At 43.8% G+C, this 25,678-nt stretch overlaps 1 protein-coding gene across 18 annotated transcripts in view; it reads right to left on the minus strand.

The window, feature by feature from the left end:
• Nucleotides 1–25,678, minus strand: part of nfixb (nuclear factor I/Xb) — a 236,396-nt gene that overhangs the window by 127,534 nt on the left and 83,184 nt on the right. For 16 of the 18 annotated variants that reach the window (XM_051940976.1, XM_051940972.1, XM_051940975.1 and 13 more), the window contains one exon: nt 9,620–10,151. In XM_051940976.1, the coding sequence (XP_051796936.1) occupies nt 9,620–10,151 (532 nt within the window). Of the gene's footprint in view, nt 1–9,619; nt 10,152–10,630; nt 10,887–10,906; nt 11,844–25,678 lie in introns of those variants that run through there. The other 2 variants (XM_051940982.1, XM_051940969.1) reach the window with 2 other exon arrangements.

A 25,678-nucleotide genomic window follows, 5' to 3' on the forward strand; every position in this document is an offset into this window, starting at 1 on the left:
CGTTTTGTCGTCACTCGGCCGGCTTCAGTGGCACACACGAGCATACGTACGCAAACAACACCTAAAAGCACAACTCACACACGTCCTTCCTATGGATTAAAAAGAACAAAACCCACTGGGGATGGAGGCTTGATCTTTTCACGTGAAAATCACAGCGCAGCTAGCAAACAAAAGGGGCCAATTCACATGTGATACTTCTATTACTATGAGAATATACAGAGTGTGGATGCTATAGTTCATATTTGTCACATTCCCCAGAGAATGGGGAGTGTTGATAATATATCACTGCCCTGCTTCAGTCAGAGGCTCCAGCTGGATGCAGTGATTTAAGAGCTCAGAAGACACACTTAGCATTGTTTTATTAGCTGTATACTTCTTGACTCCTAATTTTATGAGAAGTGATTGGAAGTTCTCTTGGACCGATGACAGTCTGCTGCAGTAAATTGCTTTTGTTTGGGCTCTCAAAGACCTCAGCTGTGAAACATGGCTGAATAAAATGTATTTTCATATGCTTTGTATCAGTGATTAGTCCCGACGGTGCTTTTTTTTTTCCCCCACACGGCAATAAACCCGGAGAAGTTTTGTTTCTGTTACTGGAGTTTGTTCATAAGACAAACAAGGAATAAATGACCTTAAACATAAGAAATGTGAAATCTGTTAGTCTGCAAATGAGGTTTTGGCAAATAAAAGGTCTAGACAATTCTTCAAAAGAAGTCAATATAACATATTAAACACAAAATATCTCCTAATCTGATTATGTAGGGCCGATATCAATTACCAATAATCACACAGACCGATAACCGATATGTAGAAGCGATTACATTTTGCAGTAAAAAAATCTCAAAACCCACTGAAATGCTTTTGATTATTTATTCTTGACACACACACCCTGTCAAAAGTTTTAGGACACTTTCTCATTCAAATAAATTAGAACCTGTCCTAAAACTTTTGACAGGGTGTGTATCTTTAATAAAATCAAACTTGTTGACATTCATCCTTCAGTGGTGATAGGCTGTTACCGGTGACGTGTAGCCAATCAGATGTCGGCATCGGGTCGGGGCGGGACATTACTCAAAGCACAGAGTGACTACAGATGGAGAAAGGCAGCTGTAGGTAAAGAAAAGTTGTGTATTTCAAAATTAATTCATCAGGAATACAGTTAAAGAACATATATATGTATATCTTATCCTGTAATTGGCCAAAGAGAAGAAAGAGCTTCACTTTACAGGCCTTACTTCTACACATAGAGCAGTGAGGTTACAGAGATCCTGAACAGTGTCAACAAAACTCAAAGGTTAAAGCTGCTGCGTTTGCCTGCAGGCGAGTCTTTCTTATCACCGGCTCCCCTGCTTTTGTAGTCGAATCATATCTGAGCTGCCATCTCAGAGAGGCACTTATGGCTTCACAGAGGATAGAAAAGCCCACTGGGCTAAACTAAGCCGAGCAAAATGTGTGAATAACATTAAGAGAAAAATCTGCTCTAAAATTACAGTGACATTTTTATATGTCTCACTTGGTCTGCGTCCAGTGACAAGTGTTTAATATATCTAGAAATAGTATATCATAACACCAAGAAAATCTAATAGCCTTCTGTTTCTCAGAGGAATACAAATTATTCTTTTGAATCTAAGACTCGCACTGTTGACATGAGAACACAGCCGCTACCTGTACATGTTTGTGCTCTGCTGTATAGGTATTTGCTGATCCATTTGCATGAGTGCGGGGGATGCCCTCTATAGAGTGAAAGTGATCTGAGTGGATTCCTCTGGCAGAGCTCCGTGCTCTGGTTGCCCACACAGAGGGCTGGAGCGCCACAGAAACGGCCCAGCACTGCATGGCCACTCGCCGTGCCAACCAGGCCAGTGGCTGACACTCTTTGGATATCACCCAGGAAAGGTGCACTGACAGAGAGGAAAAGCTACGTGGCCATGGCAACGCTATTCATCCGCTTTTCTGGACAGTCATCCAATGCAAAGAGGCCATTTGGAGAGTGAAAGTACTTAAAAAAAACGAATCCAGGATTTAAAATGTTTAAAACTTAAAATACGACACCGAACATGTGTTTTTCTGATAAATAAATCCAAACAAACAATGCAATTTCAAATATTCCTTTCTCCCTAATCTCCTCCATATTTCATTGCTCATCAGGGAGACGCCGGAAAAGAAATCTGTGTTGTTTTCGTATCTTTTAAGAAATTTATGCACCGAAGCTGCCAATAAGAATTCAAATGAGACTGAAATTATAGACGAGAGAGTCGAGCGCTGACAGTTGACGGGTATAATGAGAATGTTACCATCCAAAATGATGCCTGTGAAACGGAGCTGGCCGTCCATATGAAGAGCAAACAGACGGAGAAAGTGAGTAAAAGTGTCAGGTGATTTTTTTTTTCTTTCCTTTTTTTGAGCGGGAGCCCAGAGCTGGACAGAGCGCCGCCCTGGAGAGCGTCTGCAGAGGAAGCATGAAGTAGGAAGAGCCGAATAAAGAAGAAGGATGGAAATAAGACTGAAGGTATGAAGAACAGGTAGAACAACTGCTCCCATCTTATGCTAAAAAGAAACGCGTTCTCACACAGAAAGCCACAAACAAGTGCGGTCTAGTCATCGTTAATGTCAAATCATCCTAATCTGAGAGCAGTGGAGTGTTTAGAAGTGATGTGAAGAGAAGAAAAAAAGGAAACACAGCCTCTTTAATTCTCTCTAACGGCTTGTTTAAAGTGTAAATCCCTCTCTTCGTTTCTTTGTCTCCCTCCTGAGCGCTGCATTTGCCGTTCAGTTGCTCAGCGACATGCCGGGTTTATTTATTTATCCATTTCTCGTTAATTAGAACATTTGCGCCGACAAACGCGGAAGTAGTCGCATTAGCGCCTAGTTTACACCCACCTTCCCCCCGACTCTCAGGATCGCAGAAGTCCGGGAGAGAAGCGAGCGCTGCGTTTTTCTTTCTTCCTTTTTTTTTTTTTTTTAAGCGACGATAACGGAGAAGAGACACCCAGGTGCACTTTAAAACACGCTGCCAGAATTTGTGAACTCACTGACACAGACTTATTTAAATACATCAGACAGCTAATTAGACAAGTTAGTTGGAGTACAAAACTGCAAGTGTGGAGAAAAGCCAGAAAAGCTCTGAAAAACAGAGAGAAACGGCGCTGGAATATGTACATTACAGTCAGGAGCTGTACTCCACAGCGCTCTCAGCGCAGGGAACGGGACCCCCACCTCTGCGACCCCATATATTCACTCTGTTATTTCAGGGAACAAAAGCGGGGCTCTCGAGGCCATGGGTGGATCCATGAAAGGAAGAAAGGAGTCCTGCTCCTGGTCCTGGCTGAATAGGGGCCTTTCACACTTAGAGAGGCCTGTTTACTCTCCCTCAATAATGGCTCTAATTTTCTGATCATTATTGAGTAATTCCATCCACCCCCACACCCGGCGTTTAACGCTTTCTCCCATCACTCACGGCACCGTGTTCTCGTCTCCACAGGGGCCCCCAGGTCTCTGTCCCGAATGATGTACAATGCATGCTCTTCATTTCCTCTAAATCCGTCAGCCTTTAACCCTGCTCTGCTCGATGAAGACATTCAGCAAAAAGTCAAAAATACACAAAGGCACAAATTACAATCACATAAAAAGAGGGATCATTCTGAATTGTTAATGTGCCAGCAGTAACCTTTTTTTTTTTTTTTTTTGTCCTCCACATGTGGAATCGTTCTCTGCTTTGATTGGAGAGGAGCAGCGCTTCATCCTCCATTTTGTTTTGGACCTGAATCCACAAAAGCACCATCACACCGAGAAACAATATTCGCTCTGCTAAAAAAGCGCTGGAAAATATTTTGGAGGAAGGGAAAAAGGAAAAAAAAAACAGAGAGAGAGAGAGAGAGAGAGAGAGAGAACGTCTGGTAACACGATAGTCATTTTAGTCAACGCGCCGACATCTCCGCAAAATAAGACCTAAGTTTAAATGTTCTGCAGCTCGCCTTTTCTGGCAACCCGCTGTGAGAAAGCATCCATAGGAGAGGTGGCAGGGGCGTGAGGGGACGCGCAGAGGGGAAGAAGTGTTAAGCGAAAACAAGGATATGGGGGGAAAAATGTTAAAATGAGAGAGAAAGAAAAGGATCAGAAGGAGAGAAGTTGGCAGGGGCTGTGTGTCGGTTTGAAAAGCTGGCACCTTCCAAACAGAGCTGCAGCTTTGGGTGCCAAACGCTGCCAACCAGCCCCACTAGCCTGAATATCTGCCCTCCCTCTCTCTTTGTTTTCAGCATGGCATTTTGCATTATCTTTATTCTACGCTTTTCTTTTTACTTTATATCAGCTCTCGGTATCATCCTAACAGCGGTGACTGGCGTTTATTGCCATTAAATGGGAGAATGAATAAAGCGGAATGGAAGGGAGACGTTTGCTCTCGTTATTAGCGTTCATTTTTCAAGGGTTGTTTTTTTTTTTTATTTAAGAGGATTTTGTTTTTGCGTATAATTGCTTATTTTTGAGTTTCGAATTTAAAAAAAAAAAAAAACGAGACGGAGGGGATCTGCGATGTGTTCCGGTCCCGTTTTCCGTATGGAAAGAGCTGTCCCAATTACAGGGCGGGCTCTGCTCCACTGGACCGAGGGAACAAGGCGCGAGGCGGACCGATCAGAATCTGGCTGCTGGGAAATGGCCCAGAAAAGACGCTCTCCTCTCCTCTCTTTCTTTCTCCTCCTCTGCCGTCTTCACCTCTCCTCTCCTCTTTGCCCCTCGGCTCCGGCGGCTCAGAAGCCAAGCCGCCCCTCCTGTGCGGGGATACGTATGTTTTTAGCGGACGGACAGATTTCAGGCCTGGCGCCTGTACAGAGAAAGGAGAGGACTGGTCATGCAAATTCACACGCTGAAACCAAACAGTGTCGGGGGGCTAAAAATAAGACACGCCGAGACAAAAAATGAGCACGTTTTGCGAGCAATAAGACCGAAGAGCCTATTTATTTTATTGCATTAGCTTTTACTCATTAATGCATATTATTAAGTAATTTAATCTCTTGAGGGATAAATTAATTTCTGTTTGTTAAATGACAGCAAACCGAGCTGCTAAATAGACAGCGTAACATTTATTTATTAACGTTAATTACACAAATAATTAAAAATCACTGTACAGTGAAATTAGTAAATAAAGCTACTCCATGTTGCCCACAAAGAGCACTTTCTGCTACGAGGGTTTTTTCTATTTGCAGAGCTAAGACCTGACCTTCGTTTCAAAGTTAGACACGATCCAATCATAGCCTCGGTCTTTTGTGCATCTCCTCCAGTATTATTCACTAAACTGGATAATTACGGTGAATATAAAGCAGGTTGGACGGCGACCAACGGCGAGGAGCTGCTCAGAGGTCGGACCTATAGAGCGGTGGAAAGTTGAGAGAAAACGGTTAAAGGAGGTCAGAGGATCGGACGGAGCGCCGGAGTCTTTTCACCGATTCATTTGGAGGCTCGATCATACTGGAATAATCTGTTTACCAGCGATTCCTTACACTCCGCACACTCCACTCCTCTTTTCCCTTTCCCCTCTTTCAGCGACACACACACACACACACACACACACACACACACACACACACACACACACACACACACACACACACACACACACACACACACACACACACACACACACACACACACACACACACACACACACACACACACACACACACACACACACACACACACACACACAGAGAGAGAGAGACACGTCGCAAAAAAGCAACTGGAAAAACTGGGGGCTCTGAAAATATGCCAAGCCGGTGCAGTGGGAGGCCCCTATGCCTCGGTGCATATTAAAACACCACGGTGTCACTGGCGCTGTCCCGTCATTGGGGGGGGGGGGGGCAGAGGCTCGCTCAAACTTTATTGGGTGCATTATTTCAAATGACAACAAAGCGTAAGAAAGTTTCCGTTGGAAGTGTCGGAGCAGCAGTGTTTTTCACACCAGATGAATGCGACTCCCTCGGCGCCGACACTCTCTCTTTCTCCGTCGGCCCGGGTTACGGACCGGTGCCAGAACTCTGGAGCACAATTCTGCTCTCCGTCCAGAAATCTCTGCTCTGCACACTATTTCTTCTCTCTCTTTTAGTCATTGTGTCTCCCTTTTTTTTCTGCGAACACTTAGCAACTGACATGACAACACAACCTGGAATAACGGAGCTTTTTTCTGCGTTTTCACCTAAAACAAAGCAACGACGTACAGCCTCTATACGCCGATCTGGTGTGCAAAAAAACCTAAATCCCTCTCTGTCCTGTTTGATTTCTTCTTCATTATGCAACCGCATCTGATAACGTTACCTCCTTTTGAAGCCCAGGATATTGGGCAAAGCAGATAAGATGTGTTTGATGGATTAGCGTGACGTGAAGGCGTTAAGTCTCTCAGTCCGCCTGTCTGTCTCCCAGTCCCTCTCTTTGTTTGTCTCTATTAAAAGCTACTCTCTTGGTCATTTGGAACGTCACAAAGACACGCTGACGGGTAAATGAACATCTTAGGTTTGTAGTCGCGCCGTAGCAGCGTGGAGATGCGGCGCTGTCTGGCACAAGGCGCACGCGAAAACAGTTTGCTCTCGGACGAGGCCCAGGAACCTCTCGGCTCCGTCTGTCTCCGGTGCAGAGGACAGATATGGAGGCTGCACTCTCAGAAACATCTTTTTATCATAACAGCACAAGTAATGAAAGCCGTATGAGGCGGCTCCGGCTCCAAACATGACTAATGCTGGAACTGTGTGGCTTCTTCAGACTGACAAATATGGAACGCGTCGCTCGAAAAACACGACCTGAGCCAGGGTCTCTAGGTGGAGGAAGGCCGCAGCGCCCGACTGACGAGCCAGACTTTGCTTTTCGACAGACATGTGATCAAAGATGAGATCAGACCAGCCTCCCCTCCTCACCATATCTCCCTCGCTTCCTCCACATCCCTGAACCATTATTGTTATCATCATCAAATAAACCACTTTTGGGGTCCACTCTCATCAGCCTCTGACTATTATGCTCAGCTCCATGTGCAGCCAGGTACTTGTCAAAAGAAAAGTGATCATTCTGGTGGTGGGATCTTGCTCTGCAGCTGCAGTGCAGAAGTGCAGATCAGAGCAGAGCAGCTTTGATCTGTCCCTGCTCCCACTGCCCCGCCTGGAAGGACCCAAGTCTATAATTGGACAAAAGCAGAGACACATACTGTTCTGTAGGGAAGCAGAAACAGAGGAGGGGGTTAGCGCTGGAGAGAGTGTGAGGGGGTGTATCTCCTGTTCTGTCAATCACGCCGCTTGAAAGCAGAGCCCCCCCTGCAGCTGGCGACAGTGACATCAGCGGGGACAAGAGAAGTGAAACGCCGCGGCGGTGGGGACAGGCCGCGGTCCAATCATCAGGCCTGGCAACTGATAGCTTCCGCAAGACACAGACACCCTGGAATGGAGAGCTAAGAATAAAACTGTAACGCTGCCACCCCAAAGGTTAGAATGGAGCCACTGTCTGTCTGTCCTCGGTAAACTCTGGTTAACCCCAGCCTGCCTCCTGGAAAACACAGCCATTTGTACGCACAAAGGTGGATGTTTTTTTGCGTGTTTAAAACCGTGTTCCACTCTGAGTGCAAGTTGCTGTGGAAAAGCTGAGCAGGATCAGAACAGGAAACCCGCAGTGGTGGACCTGCGCCTCGCAAAAGCAAAGCAAAACAAACATGAACAATACTGCATTTACACTGGAACACGAGCGTTTCCTAATTTTTGTGTTTTTTTCAAAAAGGCAAATTAAGGAAATAGCAAAACGGGCTTCTAGGAGGATGCTCGTACGTGTGCAAAAAGAACCACAAATGTGATGCACAAACGGCAGAAAGAGGAAGGCTAGTCCATTGTATGTACGGGGGTGATTGGCTGCTGGATTCTGGCACCGGGTTAAAAAAAAGGCTTTACTCCGAGGGGCACCAGGCTGCGCTGGGAGCTAATCTGAGCCGCGGTTCGCCACGGCGCATTGTGGAACAGGAAGAGGCGCTCACGGAGGCCCCGCAAACTCAAGCAGAGTTACACACTGGGCTGAAAGGAGCCTGGCATGGGGGACTCTGTCACAGAGCAGCGCTGCACCTCCCTGCCAAGGAGAAGAATTAAGGCCCTGTAACTGTATGCCAGTCTGTGGTAAGAGAACCCAGGATAATAGTAAAGGGCTCGAAGAAGGGGGCTGCAGCTGAGCGTGATGAGACACCTGACTCCACCTGCAAACACCTGACAGCTGCAAGTCACTCACCAAAATACATGTAATGGAATATATCACACTATAACTGAGCATCTGAATGTAAACTACACTTTGATTCACACAAGATGCGGCACATTTTCAGCACGAGTGCCACAGTTTGGCTCACAGCGTCTCCTACAACACCACAGCGTTCTTTTATTAAACTTTATCCCCACAGAATCGCAGCACACAACCGGTTAAATCCACTTCTGCTCAAGTTAAAGCGGAATATTATCAGCTCTGCCCTCCTGAGACGGCCGCGGCAATATCTCAGTAATTAATCTAGATTTGTAATTGCTTGTAATAAAATATAATGTTTTGTTTTCGTGTCTTTTTTTGTCGCCAAAGCAATAAAAACCCGATTAATAATTTCATATCACTATGTTAATTTCACATTAGCATTTAAGCATCGCCGTTAAGTTGCACCAAATTAATTTGCAGAGTGAGAGGTAGGTATCAGTGCGAATATAATTAATAATCCAGTTATTATTTTTCATGTTGTGGGTCACTGCACTCTCAGAACGCATCCAGGATTATACACATTTGATATTTTAATAAGGAAAAATGAAACGTCTCAAAGAGAAACAGCTCAACGTGTGTGTGTGTGTGTGTGTGTGTGTGTGTGTGTGTGTGTGTTCGGTACAATCAGATGAACTGGGTGTTAGAGGTAGAGCTGGTGTGAGTGTGTGTGTGTGAGAGTGTGTGTGCAGAGAGAGTGGCGTTAGGCGGCTGAGGCTGCAGACAGGCTGACTCTCTGCCTCCTAAACTACCTGGGACTGGGCCAGCTGTCACTGCGCTCTCCAGACCACCACTCACACACACACAAAAGATACACACCACACTGCTACCCACACACACACACACACACACGCGGATTACAGACACATGACAAAGTGCCTCTCACGCGCACACGTATGCACATGCATGCACACGCAGATAAACAGGTTTGCAGATGCTTTTGTTTACAGACGGCACCGGAAAACATGCACATTTGGATTTAGGCAAATTTGCACACAAATACTTGAACAAATGTACCAATGCAAACATATCTCTAGGTAAACACAGGTTTTAAGCCCGACTGTCAAATTCTCAGAATCTCTTCAAACCAGATAGAAACGTCTCGTGGAGGATGGTTTGTTTTTTGTTTGTTTTTTTGCAGGATTATACAGCGCAGACTGTCCCTTTAAAAGTCAAGACACGCTCCTTATCTCAGTCCTGACTGGGTTTATCAAAGCTTGGCACTGGCTCAGCTCGATACTTAGTGAAGGGCAGGGTCTAATCTGTGAGTCACACGGCAAAATGTGTGTGTCGGAGCACATACTAACCCGTGTGTGTGTGTAAAGGATAACATGAGGAGGGGGGAAACGGTTGATCTAGAGGTGTCACATACCTGGTGAGTGGACGAAGTAGGCCAGGTAGAGATCCAGCTCCTTGACCGCCACCCCGATGTGGTGCGGCTGGACGCACAGGCCGTGGTTGGAGCACTGGGGCGACTTGACCAGCCGCTCTCCGTCCGTGCTCTCCAGGGGGCTGCCCTTAAACAGGATGACCATCACCAGGTCCAGTCTCCACACCTTGTCGGCCTGGCGGAGGCAGTCGATGCGGCGGATCTTGCCCTTCTGGTCGGGGTTGGACAGCACGCAGCAGGGGGGCTTCTTCCCCGTGATGGTGAGCACAAAGTCCTCGCGGAACTCGGGCCGGATGTCCTTGCGGAGCTTGGCCAGCAGGCGCGAGGCCCACTTCTGCTTGATCTCGGGCTTCTCCCCCAGCAGCTCGTCCTTCACCGCGCGCTCCTCGTCCTTGGTCATCCTCTTCTCGTGCTTCTTGAAGTACTTGCGCTTACGGGCCTGCAGGTTGAACCAGGTGTAGGAGAAGGCACGGACATGGGGGAGGAGGGCCTCAATGAAGGGATGAAATTCATCCTGGAGAGGGGAGAGAGGAAGAAAAGACGGCGCGTTAGGAAGCTTAAAAAAAAAAGTGAGCATGCAACTTTTTTAAATGAAGCTCTTTAAACATTCAGACAGTTATCAATTTAAAAAAGCAAGAGTGAAAATGCAAGAGCAAATATTACAAAATATCATAATTACATTTTAATTTAAATTCTATTTGGATTGCTTGATAAAATATTACAAAAAAGAATTCAATTAAAGTCAAATACTTCCACATTTCTGCCATAAACATGCAAACATGCAGCAATAAACAGCAAAATGAATCTTAACCAAAGCTATAATGCAAGGCATCCTTCTTAAGAAATAAACAACAAAGCATTCGAGACAAGAAATAATAAGAAAATTAATTCAAATCCAAAAGCAAATTAAAGGAGAAAAAAAAATAACTGAGCCAAGTTGCGCTCCCGGTTTGCTGCTGTAAAAAGAGAAGTTATTCTGCTGCACCATAATACCTTCACTACATATCTCTGGGCAACAAAGCCCAGATCTCGCCACAGCGTTCCTGTGCCAGGGTTGCCACACACCGGTCGCTCACCACCGCCAAGCTTTGCCGCCACTAGACCACTGTTGAAATGTGCAGCTAAAAGATCAGCCATACCATTTCCTATCTCTGCTACCATGCAAGGGGAGCTCCAACCAGACTCACATTTCCACAACAAACTGAAAGCAGACAGAAATCACCACAGAAAACCACACTGCTAGAGGAAGACAGACGGCCTGGTAGTTACCATTTTGCACTCTCATCATAAATTTGGCACAGCGTTTAAAGTGAAAAAAAAAAATCTCCTGCACCAGTTTTTTTTTTCCTCCCGCGCTCCCCAATGTAAAGCGAGTGCTGGTTTGGCAGGGTGTCGAGAATTAGCGGATAAAAAAAAAAAAACTTGGGAGGGTGGGTTGTAAAAAAATAATTAGCAGAAAACGCTGCTCACTAAAAACAGTGGGCTAAAGTTTAAAACAACAACAAAAAAAAGGAGCCCGAGATTTTAAGAGAAGGAGGAAATTCGCTGCAGTCGGACCACGGCCAACAGTTCATTAAAAAAAAAAAAGGAAAAATGACCAGATATAAAAAACTTGTAGAGAAAAAGAAAAAACGATCAGGTAAAAATAGAAATATCAGCAGTGTTGCACTATGAAAGGAAAAAAAGAACTTCAACAACAAGGAGAGATAAAATAAACAGTCCTTTGTGCTTTCCAAAAAATTTAAAAAATCAACCTTGGAGGACAAAAAAAAAAATCCTTGGCAAAGTGTAATTGGTAGTGGTGTCTGTTCTGATCCCTGGGCCCGGCGCAACACTCACAAACACACACCAACACACACACACACACTTGCAAACACACACAGATGGGGGGGCCGGGGAGAGAGCAGAGCACAGAATAGGGAAGAAGGAAAAAAAAATAGAGAGCCGAATCAATGTTGGACGAGCGCATACGACCGCTGGCAAAGCCGAGTGCCGCTTCTTTTTTCCCCTTTTCTCTCCAACTCTCTCTCTTTCCCTTTCTGTTTCTCGCTCGCCGTCTCTCGTCCTCTCCGCGTTCTTTCCCTAACCATTGCTTGAGCCTTTGCCAACACGAGTAGGGCCCACCTATTTGGCAACAAGATGCCTGTAGCCCAGCCAATGCGTTAGCTTCAAGAGCTGAAAGGGAGGGAAAAAGAGAAAGAGGAGAAGGGGTGTGGGAGGGGGGGAGTGTAGTGGCAATGAGAGAGAGAGAGGGGGAGAGAGAGAGAGAGAGAGAGAGAGAGAGAGAGAGAGAGAGAGAGAGAGAGAGGGAGAGAGAGGGAGAGCAGGTGGGAGTGTAAGAGAGCGAGCAGCCTTGTCCGACGCTGCACAATTTGCCAAATCGACAAGTTCCACTCTGACACGGAAGGCAAAGTTCAGGGGAGCAAGTCTTCTCCTGCACCAATCCCCACCGCCCCTCAGCCTCCATCTTTACTATGGCCGCCGCCGCTCCTCTCGCCTCCCCTACCACCAGCACCACCACGAACCCCCGCCCTCCTCTGCGCTCCCTCGTCTCCCTCTCTCTCTCTCTACCCCTTCTCTCTGCTTGCATAATGCCACCTTGGCAGAGGATGGCAAAAAGAGAGGACACACAGCTTCAGAATCCCTCCAGACCCCACCACCGGCAGCTGCTCGTGGGTTTACCACAGCAAACAAAGAGGGAGAAACAAACCCGAGGCAGCCACACACTACTCCTCTCTCGCCGCCGCCGCGCACACAGCAAACGAGATGATTTAGAGAGCACGAATGAGCAGAAATGGTTACAGAATTTAAAAAGAGAGGAGGGGAAAAGGAATGATCGGCGAGAGTGTTAACGTCTCCACCGTGAAAACCACCCCGATGCCAAATTTGTGCCACTCCTGCGCTCCCGGGAGGGTTTTCGGGGCGCTCGGTCGGTCTGCGGAGCGGCGGCGACTGCCATGTTGCCTCACGGTGAAGCATGTCATTCAGGGCTGCACCTGCTCTGCAGACCGTCTGCTGAATCACAGCGACTCCGGAGCGAGACGCTGCCAAATCACAGGCGACAAAAACTACTACATTTCACAAAGAGACCTGCTCCACTGACAAACACACTTAATCAGAGAAAGTAAACGCGAAAAGAAATGTGTGTGGAAGCGAAAAAAAACAGTCGATTATTGATGAGACAATAAGTGGAAGCTAATTATGTCTCATCTTTAATGGTTCCGGGGTTCAAAAATAGGAATCTGATGCTTTTCTTTGTAACAAACGATACAAAAAATAACTATTTTGAGACATTTTAACCAGTTTCTGCTGTTAGATGGAAATAATTGTTCCCTGCATCCCTACATGAGTCGTCTAACTAATTTATTAAAATCATAAATGGCTGGAAGTGCAGAGAAAGCATCCAAAAAAATCCACAAATTAGCCGATTTTTAGTATTAGCAAAGCTTAAACTTCAACATAACAGCATATTAAGATCAATAAAATTCTCATTCGACTTAAGAGAACAGCACATGAACACATCTTTAATGGTTCCAGGGTTCAAAAATAAGAATTTCATGCTTTTCTTTGTCATATCTGACACCAAAACTCACTATTTTCAAACTGATATGGGTATAATTTAACAGTTTTCACCAGTTCCTGCTGTTAAACTGAAATAATTCCTCCCTGCATCCCTACATGAGTCTTCTAACTAATTATTTAAAACCATAAAATGCTCTCCTCGCTCCAAAAATGGCTGGAGATGCAGCCACAACAGCCAAAAATCCACAAATTTCAACATAATAGCATATTAAGATCAATAAGATTCTCATTCAACCGAAGAGAACAGCACATAAACACATCTTTCCTGGTTTCAGGGTTCAAAAATAAGATTTTGTTTCTTACATATGACACTAAAACTCACTATTTTGCCAATGACAGGGGGTATAATTTAACATTTCACCAGTTTCTGCTGTTAAATGGAAATAATGTTTCCCTGCACCCTACATGAGTCTCCTAACTAATTATTTCACTCCAAAAAAGGCTGGAGGTGCAGCCACAACATCCAATAATCCACAAATTAGCCGATTTTCAGTTTTAGCAAAGCTGGAATTTCAACATAACAGCATATTAAGATCAATAAGATTCTCTTTTAACCTAAGAGAACAGCACATAAACACATCTGATGCTTTTCTTTGTTACAAATGATACAAAAAGTATTTCAAGACTGAAGCGGATATGATTTAACATTTTTCACCAGTTTCTGCATTTAAAACTGAACTCAAACTGAAATAATTCCTCCCTGCATCCCTACATGAGTCTTCTGACTGATTATTTAAATCATAAAATGTCCTTCTCCCTCTAAAAAAGGCTGGAGGTGCAGCCACAATATGTAGAAATCCACAAATTAGTCAACTTTCAGTTTTGGCAAAGCTGAAATTCCAACATAATAGCATATTAAGATCAATAAAATGCTCTTTTAACCTTAGAGAACAGCACAGGAGCACTTCTTTCCAGGTTCCAGGATTTTCTTTGTCACATATGACACTAAAACTAACTATTTCGAGTCCGACAGGTGTAATTTAACAGACATTTGTCACCAGTTTCTGCTGTTACATAGCAATAATTCCTCCCTGCATCCCTACATGAGTCTTCTGACTGATTACTTAAATCATAAAATGCTCTCCTCGCTCCAAAAAAATGGCTGGAGGTGCAGCCACAGCATCCAAAAATCCACAACTTTCAACATTACGTCATATTAGAAACAATAAACCTCTCATTGAAGCCAAGAGAACGGCACATGAGCGCATCTAAAAGCATCGCTGTGTCAGAGGTAAACATGAGGGCCTGCACACAGCAACGCATCTCAGCTCCATCACAATGAAACACGACTCTGAGCCATCATCTGTTCACACGGTGACAGACAGCCCACCTCCACAGTCACTCCAAACCCGCTTAGTGTGACGTACGGTTAGATAACGCCACAAAGGCTGCCGGGGGACTCGCAGGTCGAGAGAGAAAAAGGTGGCATGGAAGGCACTCCCATCACCTCCCGCAGAAACTTACTGTAGCCGGAGACGATAACTGGCACTTGAATGTGATTTCCTGTGTGTCTGCTTTTCAACACGAATTAAAGCTTTTTTTAGGTGACCCTGCCAAAATGCAAATAAACCACCATTCAAGTGTCAGTGGGATTTCACCAGCAGGAGCTTTAAGTCATTCTCCTTAGCTATGCTTGATGGAAAAAAAAAAGTCACAATTTTATTTTCCAGGAATAACTGTGATGCAGATTCTTTCAAAGTGCCAAAATCTGGAGGGGAAGAGGATCCAAAGTGTCCGTGGGTGAGCTGTACTGTAGATGTGCATGTGTGCTCTATCTGCTGCACCACACTGGGCCTGTATGCACGATGCTCTGTGCAAAAAATGTAGTCTTATTTAGGTTATCTGAGCCCGGCGTGTAGAGAGTCTCCTGGTTAATCTCCTTACCTGGAAATTAAATTAGGGCCAAATGCGCCTTGAGCTTTAATTCGGGCTTATTATCAATTAGAGATGTCGCTCTTTTCCTGACGTTTTTTTTTTACACGTTCACCCCCAAAAATCTCCAAAAAGTCTGCATATTACGGGTCATAATTTAAGCCTGGAAAAAAACAAATAATCCCTCCGCGAGTTTCACCACTAATAGACCGAATTAAAGTCAGGGATTATTTTCCTGAAAAAAAACACGAGCAAAAAACTCCGCCAAAACTACTATAAATGCACCATCACTCCTTTTTCTTCTCCTCTCTCTCTCTCTCTCTCTCTCTCTCTCTTAAAATATGAATGCGTAAAAAAGAAGAAAAAAACGAGTGAAGACATCATCGATGCCAGGAATAACATGGAAATGAAAAAAGCTGGAGAGGAAAGGAAAAAAAAAAAGGTTGGCATTCCCGCAAGCGACACATTTGTGCTACACCGTTACTAAAACCCGCCGTCAATTAATACCGAGAGCGGAGACTCCAAAACACATGCAAATATACATTTAGAATGGAGCAAACCGAGCGCCAGCAAGGCCCGGAATGACCCGCAATGCAGCGCCACGTGAAAGCCACTGCGCGCTCTGCTGCGTAAAAGCGCAACTTCCTTTTAAAATGATCGCAAATTATCCTTTTTATAAAAAAAAAAAAAAGCTGCCGCCAACTAAAAATCGATCATCTTTAATAAATTTAAACATTAAAGGCGCATTGTGCTTCTAATATGTTGTATTTTTAATTAAACATCATAATTCGAGCCCAAACCCGCTTCCCCATCGCGTCAATTTTATTTTTCCAAAATAAAACTGAAATTGCTGCGTAAAACCTCCCAGCGGAATACAAACGCTCCACAACAAAAGAAATGATTTTTAAGTCCTTTATTTTCCAATTCTCAGCACGTCTGACCGAGACTGAGAGGAGTTGGCTGCCAACTTCAGATTAACTCTTTCAGTGAGGAGAGAAAAGGCTCTTTAGTGTGAAAAAAAAAGCCCCAGAGTTTGATTCATTAGTGAGCCTTTGGATTTCCAGCTCCATTTGAATAAACAATAAAGGTCCATCATTTCAAATAATTGATATCAAGAATTTATTATTTTTATTACTTTGAATGAAAAGCTTTCAAAAATGATCCTATCATGATCCCATTATTAAATTTAGACCTTCATTTTGTTACTGTATTTTATCACAAAAATGCAGAAACAAAATTATTATTATACTCAGTTAGGTCTAATGCTGATCTGAATTAAGTTTCTTTTATTTTGAAGTCACTCACAGCAGAGGATACATGAAATCATTCTGTTTATTTGTAAATTTGTCTGTGAAAATATTGCAAATAAATGAAGAAGGCCATCCTGTCTGCTCACAGGAGGGACTTTTCACATCTTTATCCAAAAATACGTTGAATAAAAGCAGCAATCAGAAGCATCCTTTCTAGTTTCTACTCAGGCAGTTTTGTTTGACTTTCCAAGAAATCATGGAGGTAAATGTGAGCTTTGCTTCCTCAGGCCAAATAATCAGAACTCTGGCAAAATGAAATACTTTTTTTTTTTTCTGGTTGTTTTGATAATTCCCTGGCTTCGGTGTTTTGTTTCCCAACCAACATTAAAATGCTTCGTCTAAATAATTTCAGCCCCTTTCAGTGCCCGGACTCTGAGTCACATTGTCACAGTGATAAAAGCGTCCCTGTGACCCAGCAGCAGGCTTCTCCGTCCTGCGCTGCTTGACCTCTCCGAGTCTACGCTGCATCTCATTAGGCCAATTAAACCAACGGTCTGCACAGCCCCGAGGGCCTCCCGGCCGCCTGGTCCTTCATTAGAGCGGCTCGGTGCTGGTGGACCCGCCTGTGTCCTCTCCTGCCCAGCTGAGCGTCCCTGACCCCGGACCGAGCACCGACACCGGCTCCCCCTGACCCCCGGCTCGGACCGCTGACTGAGAGCCAGGGCAGGAGGAGGGTGGCAGAGCAGACAGAGGAGAGTCGGGCTTTTACTTTGGAGGCCTGAGGCAGGGTCAGGTGGACACCACATTCAGTCTGGGAAATCTCTAAAAGAAAGTATCTGGGTCCTTCTAGGAGATGAGGAGTTACACGTTTCTTAGGTTCAAAGAAAAATGTAATGTTGACATTTGGTATAAACCAAACTTATTGTCTTATGAAGGACAGATGCAGTGTGGAACCTGATGTGAAATATAATGTAAGTCAAAGACAGAGATCCCTGTGTGCTCAGTTACACTCAGGAACCATCAGCTTTAGAAACTGTGAGGTTTAAAGCTGCTCCAGAGGACAGATTGTTTGCTGTGTAATTTAACTGAAGTAGAGAAGGAGCTTCATTTTATGTTTTACTGTCCTGCAGATGAAGATGTAAGAGAGGAAGTTATAAGCAAGACGTCCTCTGTTTGTTTTGATTTCTTTTTGATTTGATGACCATGAAAAACTAGAGCTATGTTTTAGAAGAGGAACCCTTTTCATGGCAGAATTTTTTTGGGAATAAAAGGCAACATGTTTAGTTTAAGGGCTGAGCAGCAGAATAAAGTGCGTTTTGGACGTATTGCTGCAGTGCTGGTATGCTGCTGTCTTGCAGATGAAGGTTGGGCACGCTTGTGTGCATGACACAGAAATAAAGAAATCAATCAATCAATCAGTCAATCCAGGATATTTCAGTTTCGTAGCTCAATGTCAGTTCGTACTAAAGTGTGAAAATGCAGATGTGTTTTCTGTTTCCATCCAAAACAAACCCCCTCGATGCTGCAGAAAGCACGTCTTCTTTAGCCTGCTGTGGTTTTGTACTGTAATCAGAACAAGCTACACTCCCCGCTGCACGACCCTCCACTGTTATCACACACTGTAATCATTCCTGTTAATCATTAGGAACAGGCGAGAGGGTGGGGGGACATGGGATTATATTTTAAAAACAGGGGGTAAAAGTAGCTCAGAACAACCTCGTATGCTCTGTGACTGTGGCCAGCGAGCGATGCGTAAAGATCCACGGAGCTCAGCGCCCCTGCGTCGGTTGCACTTATCCGAGTTTACAAACCGGCACGTTACTATGTGTGAAAAATCTGCAAGCAATTTGCGGTGGCTGCGTGCTAACGTGCCCGGGGTGGGCCGTGTGGGGCGGGGGGCAGCCGAGGAAGAGGCACGCACGGCACATTCCAGTCCCACAAAGCTGCTCCGCTGCCTGGCTGCACTGCAACGCGCTTCTGGGCCCTTCTGAACCTCCACAGCTCCTGTTTTGTTCCCGACATCAGCCGCAATATTTCGCTTTTTCAGCACGTCGACTCGTACTTTAACGCTCTATCGCAGAGGTGTCCAAGTCGTCTTAGTTCAGGGGCCACGTTCAACCCAATCTGATCTCAAGTGATCAGTAAAATCACAACATAATAATAGATAAATAGCTCCAAGTGTTTCCTTTGTTTTAGTGCAAAAAAAAGCACAGTGTGAAAACATTCACATTTAAGGGACCATCTTCTACAAACCATTATGAGCGACGTGACATTTCTGAAGAAAAGTTCGGTTTCAACAACTTTATGCCTCAGATTATCATTCACACATTACAACTTACCGATCACAGTTTGTCTATAAAGGCGTAAAACATTGAGTCACAGCTGAAAAATTTCGTAATCTACTTTAAAAAAAGGCAAAACACAACAAAAACAAGACAAAATGTTCCAAAAAGGAGACGCAAAGCAACAAAAAATGAGACAAACGACACGAAACAAAACAAAAAAGTGACAAAAAATGTGACCAAAAAGTTACAAAACCACAAAAATGGACAAATGAGACAAAAAAATGGCAAAAGAGTGAAACAAAGCAACAAAAACGACGCAGAAAACAACAAGCAAAGCCAAATACAAAACGACAAAAATGAGACGAACGCACAAGCGAGACCAAAAAGAAACATAAATCCACAAAATTGAGAAACAAAACGACAAAAATGGGAGAAAAACGATGCAAGTCAGACAAAAGACAACAAAAACGATGCAGAAAACAACAAACAAAGCCAAATGCAAAATGACAAAAATGAGACAAACGCACAAGCGAGACCAAAAAGAAACATAAATCCACAAAAACGAGAAACAAAACGACAAAAATGGGAGAAAAACGATGCAAGTCACACAAAAGAAAACAAAAACGAGACAAGATATTACAAAAATGAGACAAAACAACAAAAACAAGAGAAAACATTCCAAAAATGACACACAAAACAACAAAAACAAGAGAAAACGTTACAAAAATGACACACAAAACAACAAAAACAAGAGAAAACATCACAAAAATGACACATAAAATGACAAAACATTTAGCAATCTAGTACTTTATGATCAAAACAACTTGTCATGGTCTAGAAATTATTTTACATTTATTAGTTTTACTATTTGCAGCTAATGTAAATGTAAATTTTACACTTTCCAAAGTCGTACAGCGGGACGGACCGGACCCTCCGGGGGGCCGGTTTTGGCCCGCGGGCCGCATGTTTGGCACCCCTGCTCTATCGCAACACAGACATGAAGGAACACCGGGTTTCTGTGCCATAAAACAAGAGACTGAAAACAAATACCTGAACTGATAGTGTTCTAAATGCACGAGATGAGATCACGGTGAAGCAGGTGACTCCAGGCTATTTTGTCTTTTAGGATTCTCTTTAGAGATTCTAGAAAACAATATCTGCTCCTGCTCGAGGTGCTATAATACATGTAGAGACGTGCAGATGTATTTAGACGAAGATGACAGTACTGATGAGAGAGGTGGGAAGAGTCCACCCAAACTGTGGTAGAATCACGCCGTTTATCGATTGTGACGCTACAGTGAAGTAAAAATCTTTTGCAGCCCGGAGCTCCTGACTCTCTTTAGCACACGGAAACACGCTCGGAAAACCTCTTCCCTCAACCAGAGACGCCTGCTGCTGTCTAGAAAGAATGCACTATTGGATGCAGGAACCGCCCTGCGTCTCGCTAACGTTGTGCGAGTGACTGGCCATGCTGGGACAGGCCGACTCAGCACCGCAACAGCCATGACTGAGTGTTTTCTCACTGTGCCAGCCAACAGACGACTGCTGCTCACGCTGCTGCCAGGGCACACCAAGTTAAGGTGATACTACTAACCACACTGACACATTCGGGCCTTTTATCCTTCCTTTTTTTGCCTCATCTCTTGTCGATTTAAACATAACAATTTGAACTAACACGAACAAAAAGACGACACCAGGTAATTCTCATAATTTCACCAAGATCCAAATAAAAATGCTGCCAAAGTGGCTGCTAGTGGAGGCAAACTTACACACCACAGCCAGCTTTTAGCAGCATTTGGCTGGTGGCAGGTGTTAATTTTCTACCCTGGTAAAAACCAGCTCTGTAATCGGTAAACACGGTGCGCCTGGCCTGCAACAAAGAAATGCATTTAGCAAATTCATTCCCTTTGATTCCACATTCCTATTTTGGTTTTGATAGAAGGCGATGCATTTTTGATGAACACGTCAGAGATGTTTCATCACGCCACAAGTGAGATATCATATGATCTGGATGGTATATAAGCAGCCAGGAGCTGCTAGCATGCGCTGTATACCACGTTATCTTTGATCTGGAAGCTCTGGTTGACATACATCACAGAGAATTACAAGCTCATTGATTTATCAATAGGCTCAAAGCAGAGGGATGTTACACCATAACCCCTCTCATGAATAGATCCCTTTGCATTTGGAATTAGAATTTCAACATGGCCTGAAATGAAAAGGATCTTCAGGTTCATGTGTTAACTTGCCGCTTAGCAAAGCTGTAGGGCTTTACTCCTCTTTTCAAAGAGCTGAGTGTGAAATGCCAAAGTCAGCCTTTCACACACTGTTGGAGGAAGAAAGTGAAGCTACAACAACACGATCGTGTTTTCAAACCCGAGACAGACAACGCACTCGAGCAGAACGACGGCGTTTGTTGCCCGTTTGAAGGTAAACCCGACGGCAAACAGCAGAGTTGTTGCACTAAAGGAGATCTGAAACATCCTCTTGATTTTCTCAAACCCACACCACAGTTAATTCTCAATCTCCTGTAAGGGTTTGAGCTCTGTGCGGTTTGTCGGTGACGCTCTTTTGTCTTCACCAGGTGGGCTCACGTGGATTTACAGAGTGCACCGGCGCTCTTCAAAGCCTTTGGCCGGTGTCTTATTATTAGTCATATAGGGTGTTATAATCCATTAGAAGACGTGGTGTTAAAGCAAAACAAAGCTTTCTGTCCTGACTTTCAATCTTTCATCTCTACTTGCTAAAAAAAATCGTTTGTTAGTCATAATGCCTTTGAAATATCTAGTTTTTGCCTTTTTTAGTTCATAATTATGAAGTCTGTCTTTAAATTTAAACACATTTCACTTGCTGTGAGCCTTTTCTCTCTTCATACCATCCATTAGATTCTTTCTAATGTGCTTTCAGTGGCACTGATTAGGAGACTAAATCCTCCGTCCACGTTTAACGGAAAAATCCAGTCAAGTGGACAGTATGAAATTTCCTATTTGTGCTTCCCCAGATACTGTTTCCTTGTAGAAATGCAATGAACTGTCAGTTTTTAATTTATAAAAAAGGATTCAAAAGCTTCACTGTATAACAAACATTCAAAAATGTTCCTTAAAAGCACAGACGTAACAAAATTTAGATAAAGTAGGACAAGGTAAAGTAGTCTACAACACCAGGTACTGAATTATTATTACTGATGCAAAAATATCTAAACAGCATTTTACTGCTGGAACTCTTTATATACGATTGGGAAATCGGAATGCAATGCAACTTATGTATGCTGCAAAGATATTTCTGCAATTCGAATGGATTTTCTTGAAACGAAAGTTCGTGCACCAAAAATATGTCGAGCTGTATTTAATTCCCAGAAACTGGCCAGTGCAAAGTGCAAGCCTGAAAATGAAAGCTTGTCGGTCGAGAACACAATAAAGAAAAACAATCAGAAAAACCACACATAATGAATTAACTGGTAACTATGGCTGTTAAGTTAATGCAGCAAAGTAAAAAATATAAAGCAGCATGGAATGGAAAAGCACGTTTCTCAAAATTTTCCATAAAATTTCAAATAATGCACATTATGAACTGATCTCCGAATGACTTGTATGAAGAGGAGGATTAATTTCATTCCATACAAGCAGCCACAGGGTTCATTTAGGCAGCTGACTATTGTTTTTTTTGCACTTATTATTTACCTTCTTCTAGTATCACATATTCACACATTCTGTACAATCTTGCCTCAGCCCTTTATTGAAGTTATATATAATTATTACACACATTTAAATGATTTAAGCACCATCCTGATAGATTGTATACGACTTCCGTCAGTTTTATGCTACTTTGTGCCTCTGCTCCACTATCAACAGCTGCAGTTACACCCCCTGTCAAAAGTTTTGAGACGGGTTCTTATTCATTTGAATGAGAACCCGTCTCAAAACCTTTGACAGGGGGTGTACTTCTAAGATGAAGATAGTGAACATAAAAATGGTAAGAGCTTGGAGTTTAACTGAACTGGGTTGGAGCATCTAAAAAACACCAGGTGTTGTGGGATGTTCCCAGTATCCTTTGGTTCAAGGTAGGGCTGGTGAGAGTGTCTCAGGCACCCAAGATTCACTGCTAATTCCACAAAAGAGCTACTGTAGCACAGATTGATGTAAACCTTAATGTTGATTATGATAGAAAAGTGTCAGAACACAGAGCTCTAAAGGTTGAGAAGCCAAGGTGACATTCAACCACCTTGGAAAGCCTCTAGAATGGGTACATGAGCGTCAGAACCAGTCCATGGAGCAATGGACGAAGGTGGCCTGGTTGGGTAAATCGTCCTTTCTTGTATATGTGGACGTGGGGAAGGGATGGCAGCACGATGCACCATGGGAAGAATTCAAGCCAGCGAAGGCAATATGATGCTGGAGCATGTCCTACGAGGAAACCTGCTTAGATCTGGATGTTCCTTTGGCTTGTACCACCGACCCAAAGATTCTTGAGGACTACGTAAACTTCCTTGTGGCAGCGTGGCCTCTTTCAGCAGGATAATGTTTCCTGCCACGCTGCAAACATTGTTCAGGGATGGTTTAAGGAACATGACAAAGAGTTCAAGGTGTCGACTCGGCCTCCAAATTCCTCAGATCTTTACTCGGTTGAGCATCCGCGGGACATGCTAGAAAACAATCCACCTTCCAGATTCCAGAACTTAAAGGATCTGCAGGTAACGTCTTGGAGCCTGATACTACAGGAGCCCTTCAAAGGTTTGCAGAGTCCAGGCCTCTTTATCAAATGCTTCTTTATTTGGATATATTTAGGGTTTTGAATGCAGGGCTTTCAGTCGTAATCGGGTGGTTTTAGTTTATTGTATCGGTGGTCTTACTTAAGCGTCTCAATCCAACACACTGTGTTTGTTCACGGTCGGCTGCACGACTACAATAAAGGGACATATTCTATGTCTTGTGCAGGATTTTGTACACAACTCTACAAAATTGAGCCTCACATGGAAATGAGTTCTCTGCTTTGTTGCCATCTAATGACAGGCCCACTGAGGTCATTTATTATTTTAGATGGTTTAAATGGCGTGGTGATAATCAGAGACAGAAACAAGTATTTGCTCATTGCCACATCTCCAATTTGCCACCATGAGAATAATTCTACATTTTTCTAGCACAATAAAGGTCTAAGTAACAGTACAAAACACTATCTTTTATTACAGTGTGACAAAATCCATTAATAACCTGTAACTTCCCATGACTACTGGTAATTAGCAAGGCTTCATGAAAAGGGTTGTTGAGGTTTATGGTCTCGGTGAGTTTGGAGGCTTCACGCTCATAGAAGTCGTAATGACCTCGGGCGGCCATGCGGAGAACGCTAAGACTCTTTCTGCATTTCTTATAGATTTTGGAACAGAAATAATATGCCCACGCTAAATAATTGTCCCTTTCAGTGCCTGCTAGCATCACATCGCCAGAACCTCAGCCGCCATGAGGGGAACAGCAGTGTTGTGGCTCTGAGAAACAGAAGGTAGAAGAGACACACACACACACACACAGATAGACAGAAAGCCGCTGGCTGGCTCTCCACAGTTGCCTTCCGGCCTGTATTTATCTTTGAAATTACATGTGAATATGGCATCAAGTTAAATCAACAACGTCGTTAACCTTAGCGGGGGAAGCTCGCGGATACAGGGCAGAGGCTGGATAAAACAGACAGGTCAGAAAACTTTCCCAAAGTGCCCGATGCGCTGATTGCATACAATCTAAACTCTGAGACATATGTGTAGCGACAATCACAGAACAGGCCAAGACAGAAAAACTCCCTCCTGAATAAAGGCTCCAGGAAAGTAAAGCCCACTACTAATGCAGTGTTGAACGCTTTGCAATCAGACAAATAAAGGGGCAATCTAGCACACAATCAAACTAGAGATTTAGCCTGCTCTCCTGCCAACAGCTAGGGACCTCCTCTTTCTGAACAAGGGATGCACTATTGACTACACCCCCCTCGCTCTCTCTTTCTCTCTCTCCAGTCTTCCCTCTCTGCCAGTCTGAAAGGCGTGATGCCAACCTTTTCCACCATTGGGCATGCTGCCCTGCCCTTTATGCAAATGCTTTGCCGCCATCCCTAACTCACAACCCCCACTGTCTCACCCTCCACGTCTGTGCACTCCCCCCTTACGGCCTCCTGTCTATACATCCCTTTCTATCCTTATATGTTTGAATTAGTCACGTAACCGAGCTTAAGCCGCAGCCGTAAGTTAATAATTACAGCATCATGGTCTCGGGTCCTGTATGTATGGATCTCGAAACGAAGCGAGAAGCTCATTGTGCAGCCTGCAGGCCTGCACTTTGTTGTGTGCCCTCCACGGGCAAAAAGCACCAACCGGGGGCGAAATATTTAACAGAGGTGTGGTTGTATGTGTCTGTACGGGCCCTGATAAAGAAGGACATCTCCTGGCTAAAAGAATAGAATAAAAACAAAGAACAGGAGGGAGGGCAAGGGATGGGAAAAGGGAAACCAAGTAAGAATTAGAGAAAAGGGGGAAATATTTCCTGCAATTAGTCGCCGCTTTTTTTTTTGCATTGCATTTACATTCATTAAAACGGCTGGATTCAGCGACGCTTGCTCTCTTTAACTACCGGGTCACATCAGTGCAAAGAGGAGATTATGTTCATACAGGAAATAATACCAAGAGGGACCCAGATTCAGATTAAAAATGCAGAAAACACCTGCAACTCACAGCAAATACTTGGATTTATTGGGTCTCTATAATATAATATTATAAAGGTTTGGCCTTAGTATACGAGGGACTCGTGACTTGTGATGACTTGTGTTGTGAATTGGCATTATAGAAATAAAACTGAACTGAAGTGAGCCCTTTTTTATGGTCATATTACATGAGAAATAAAGGATTTATAATGTGACTGAAGAGAAAGTTTATCACGGCGCGGGCAGCTTCACAAGTTAGCACAAGGGTTAAATAAACATTAAAGCTAAAAAGACTACATTAATTTGAACAGAGAAGGCCTGAAGAGTTAACAAAGACAAATGAGAGAATTTAAGGCAACATAGAAGATTTTCACCTA

The sequence above is a fragment of the Acanthochromis polyacanthus genome, chromosome 21, assembly GCF_021347895.1.
Source record: "Acanthochromis polyacanthus isolate Apoly-LR-REF ecotype Palm Island chromosome 21, KAUST_Apoly_ChrSc, whole genome shotgun sequence".
Classification (NCBI taxonomy): Eukaryota; Metazoa; Chordata; class Actinopteri; family Pomacentridae; genus Acanthochromis; species Acanthochromis polyacanthus.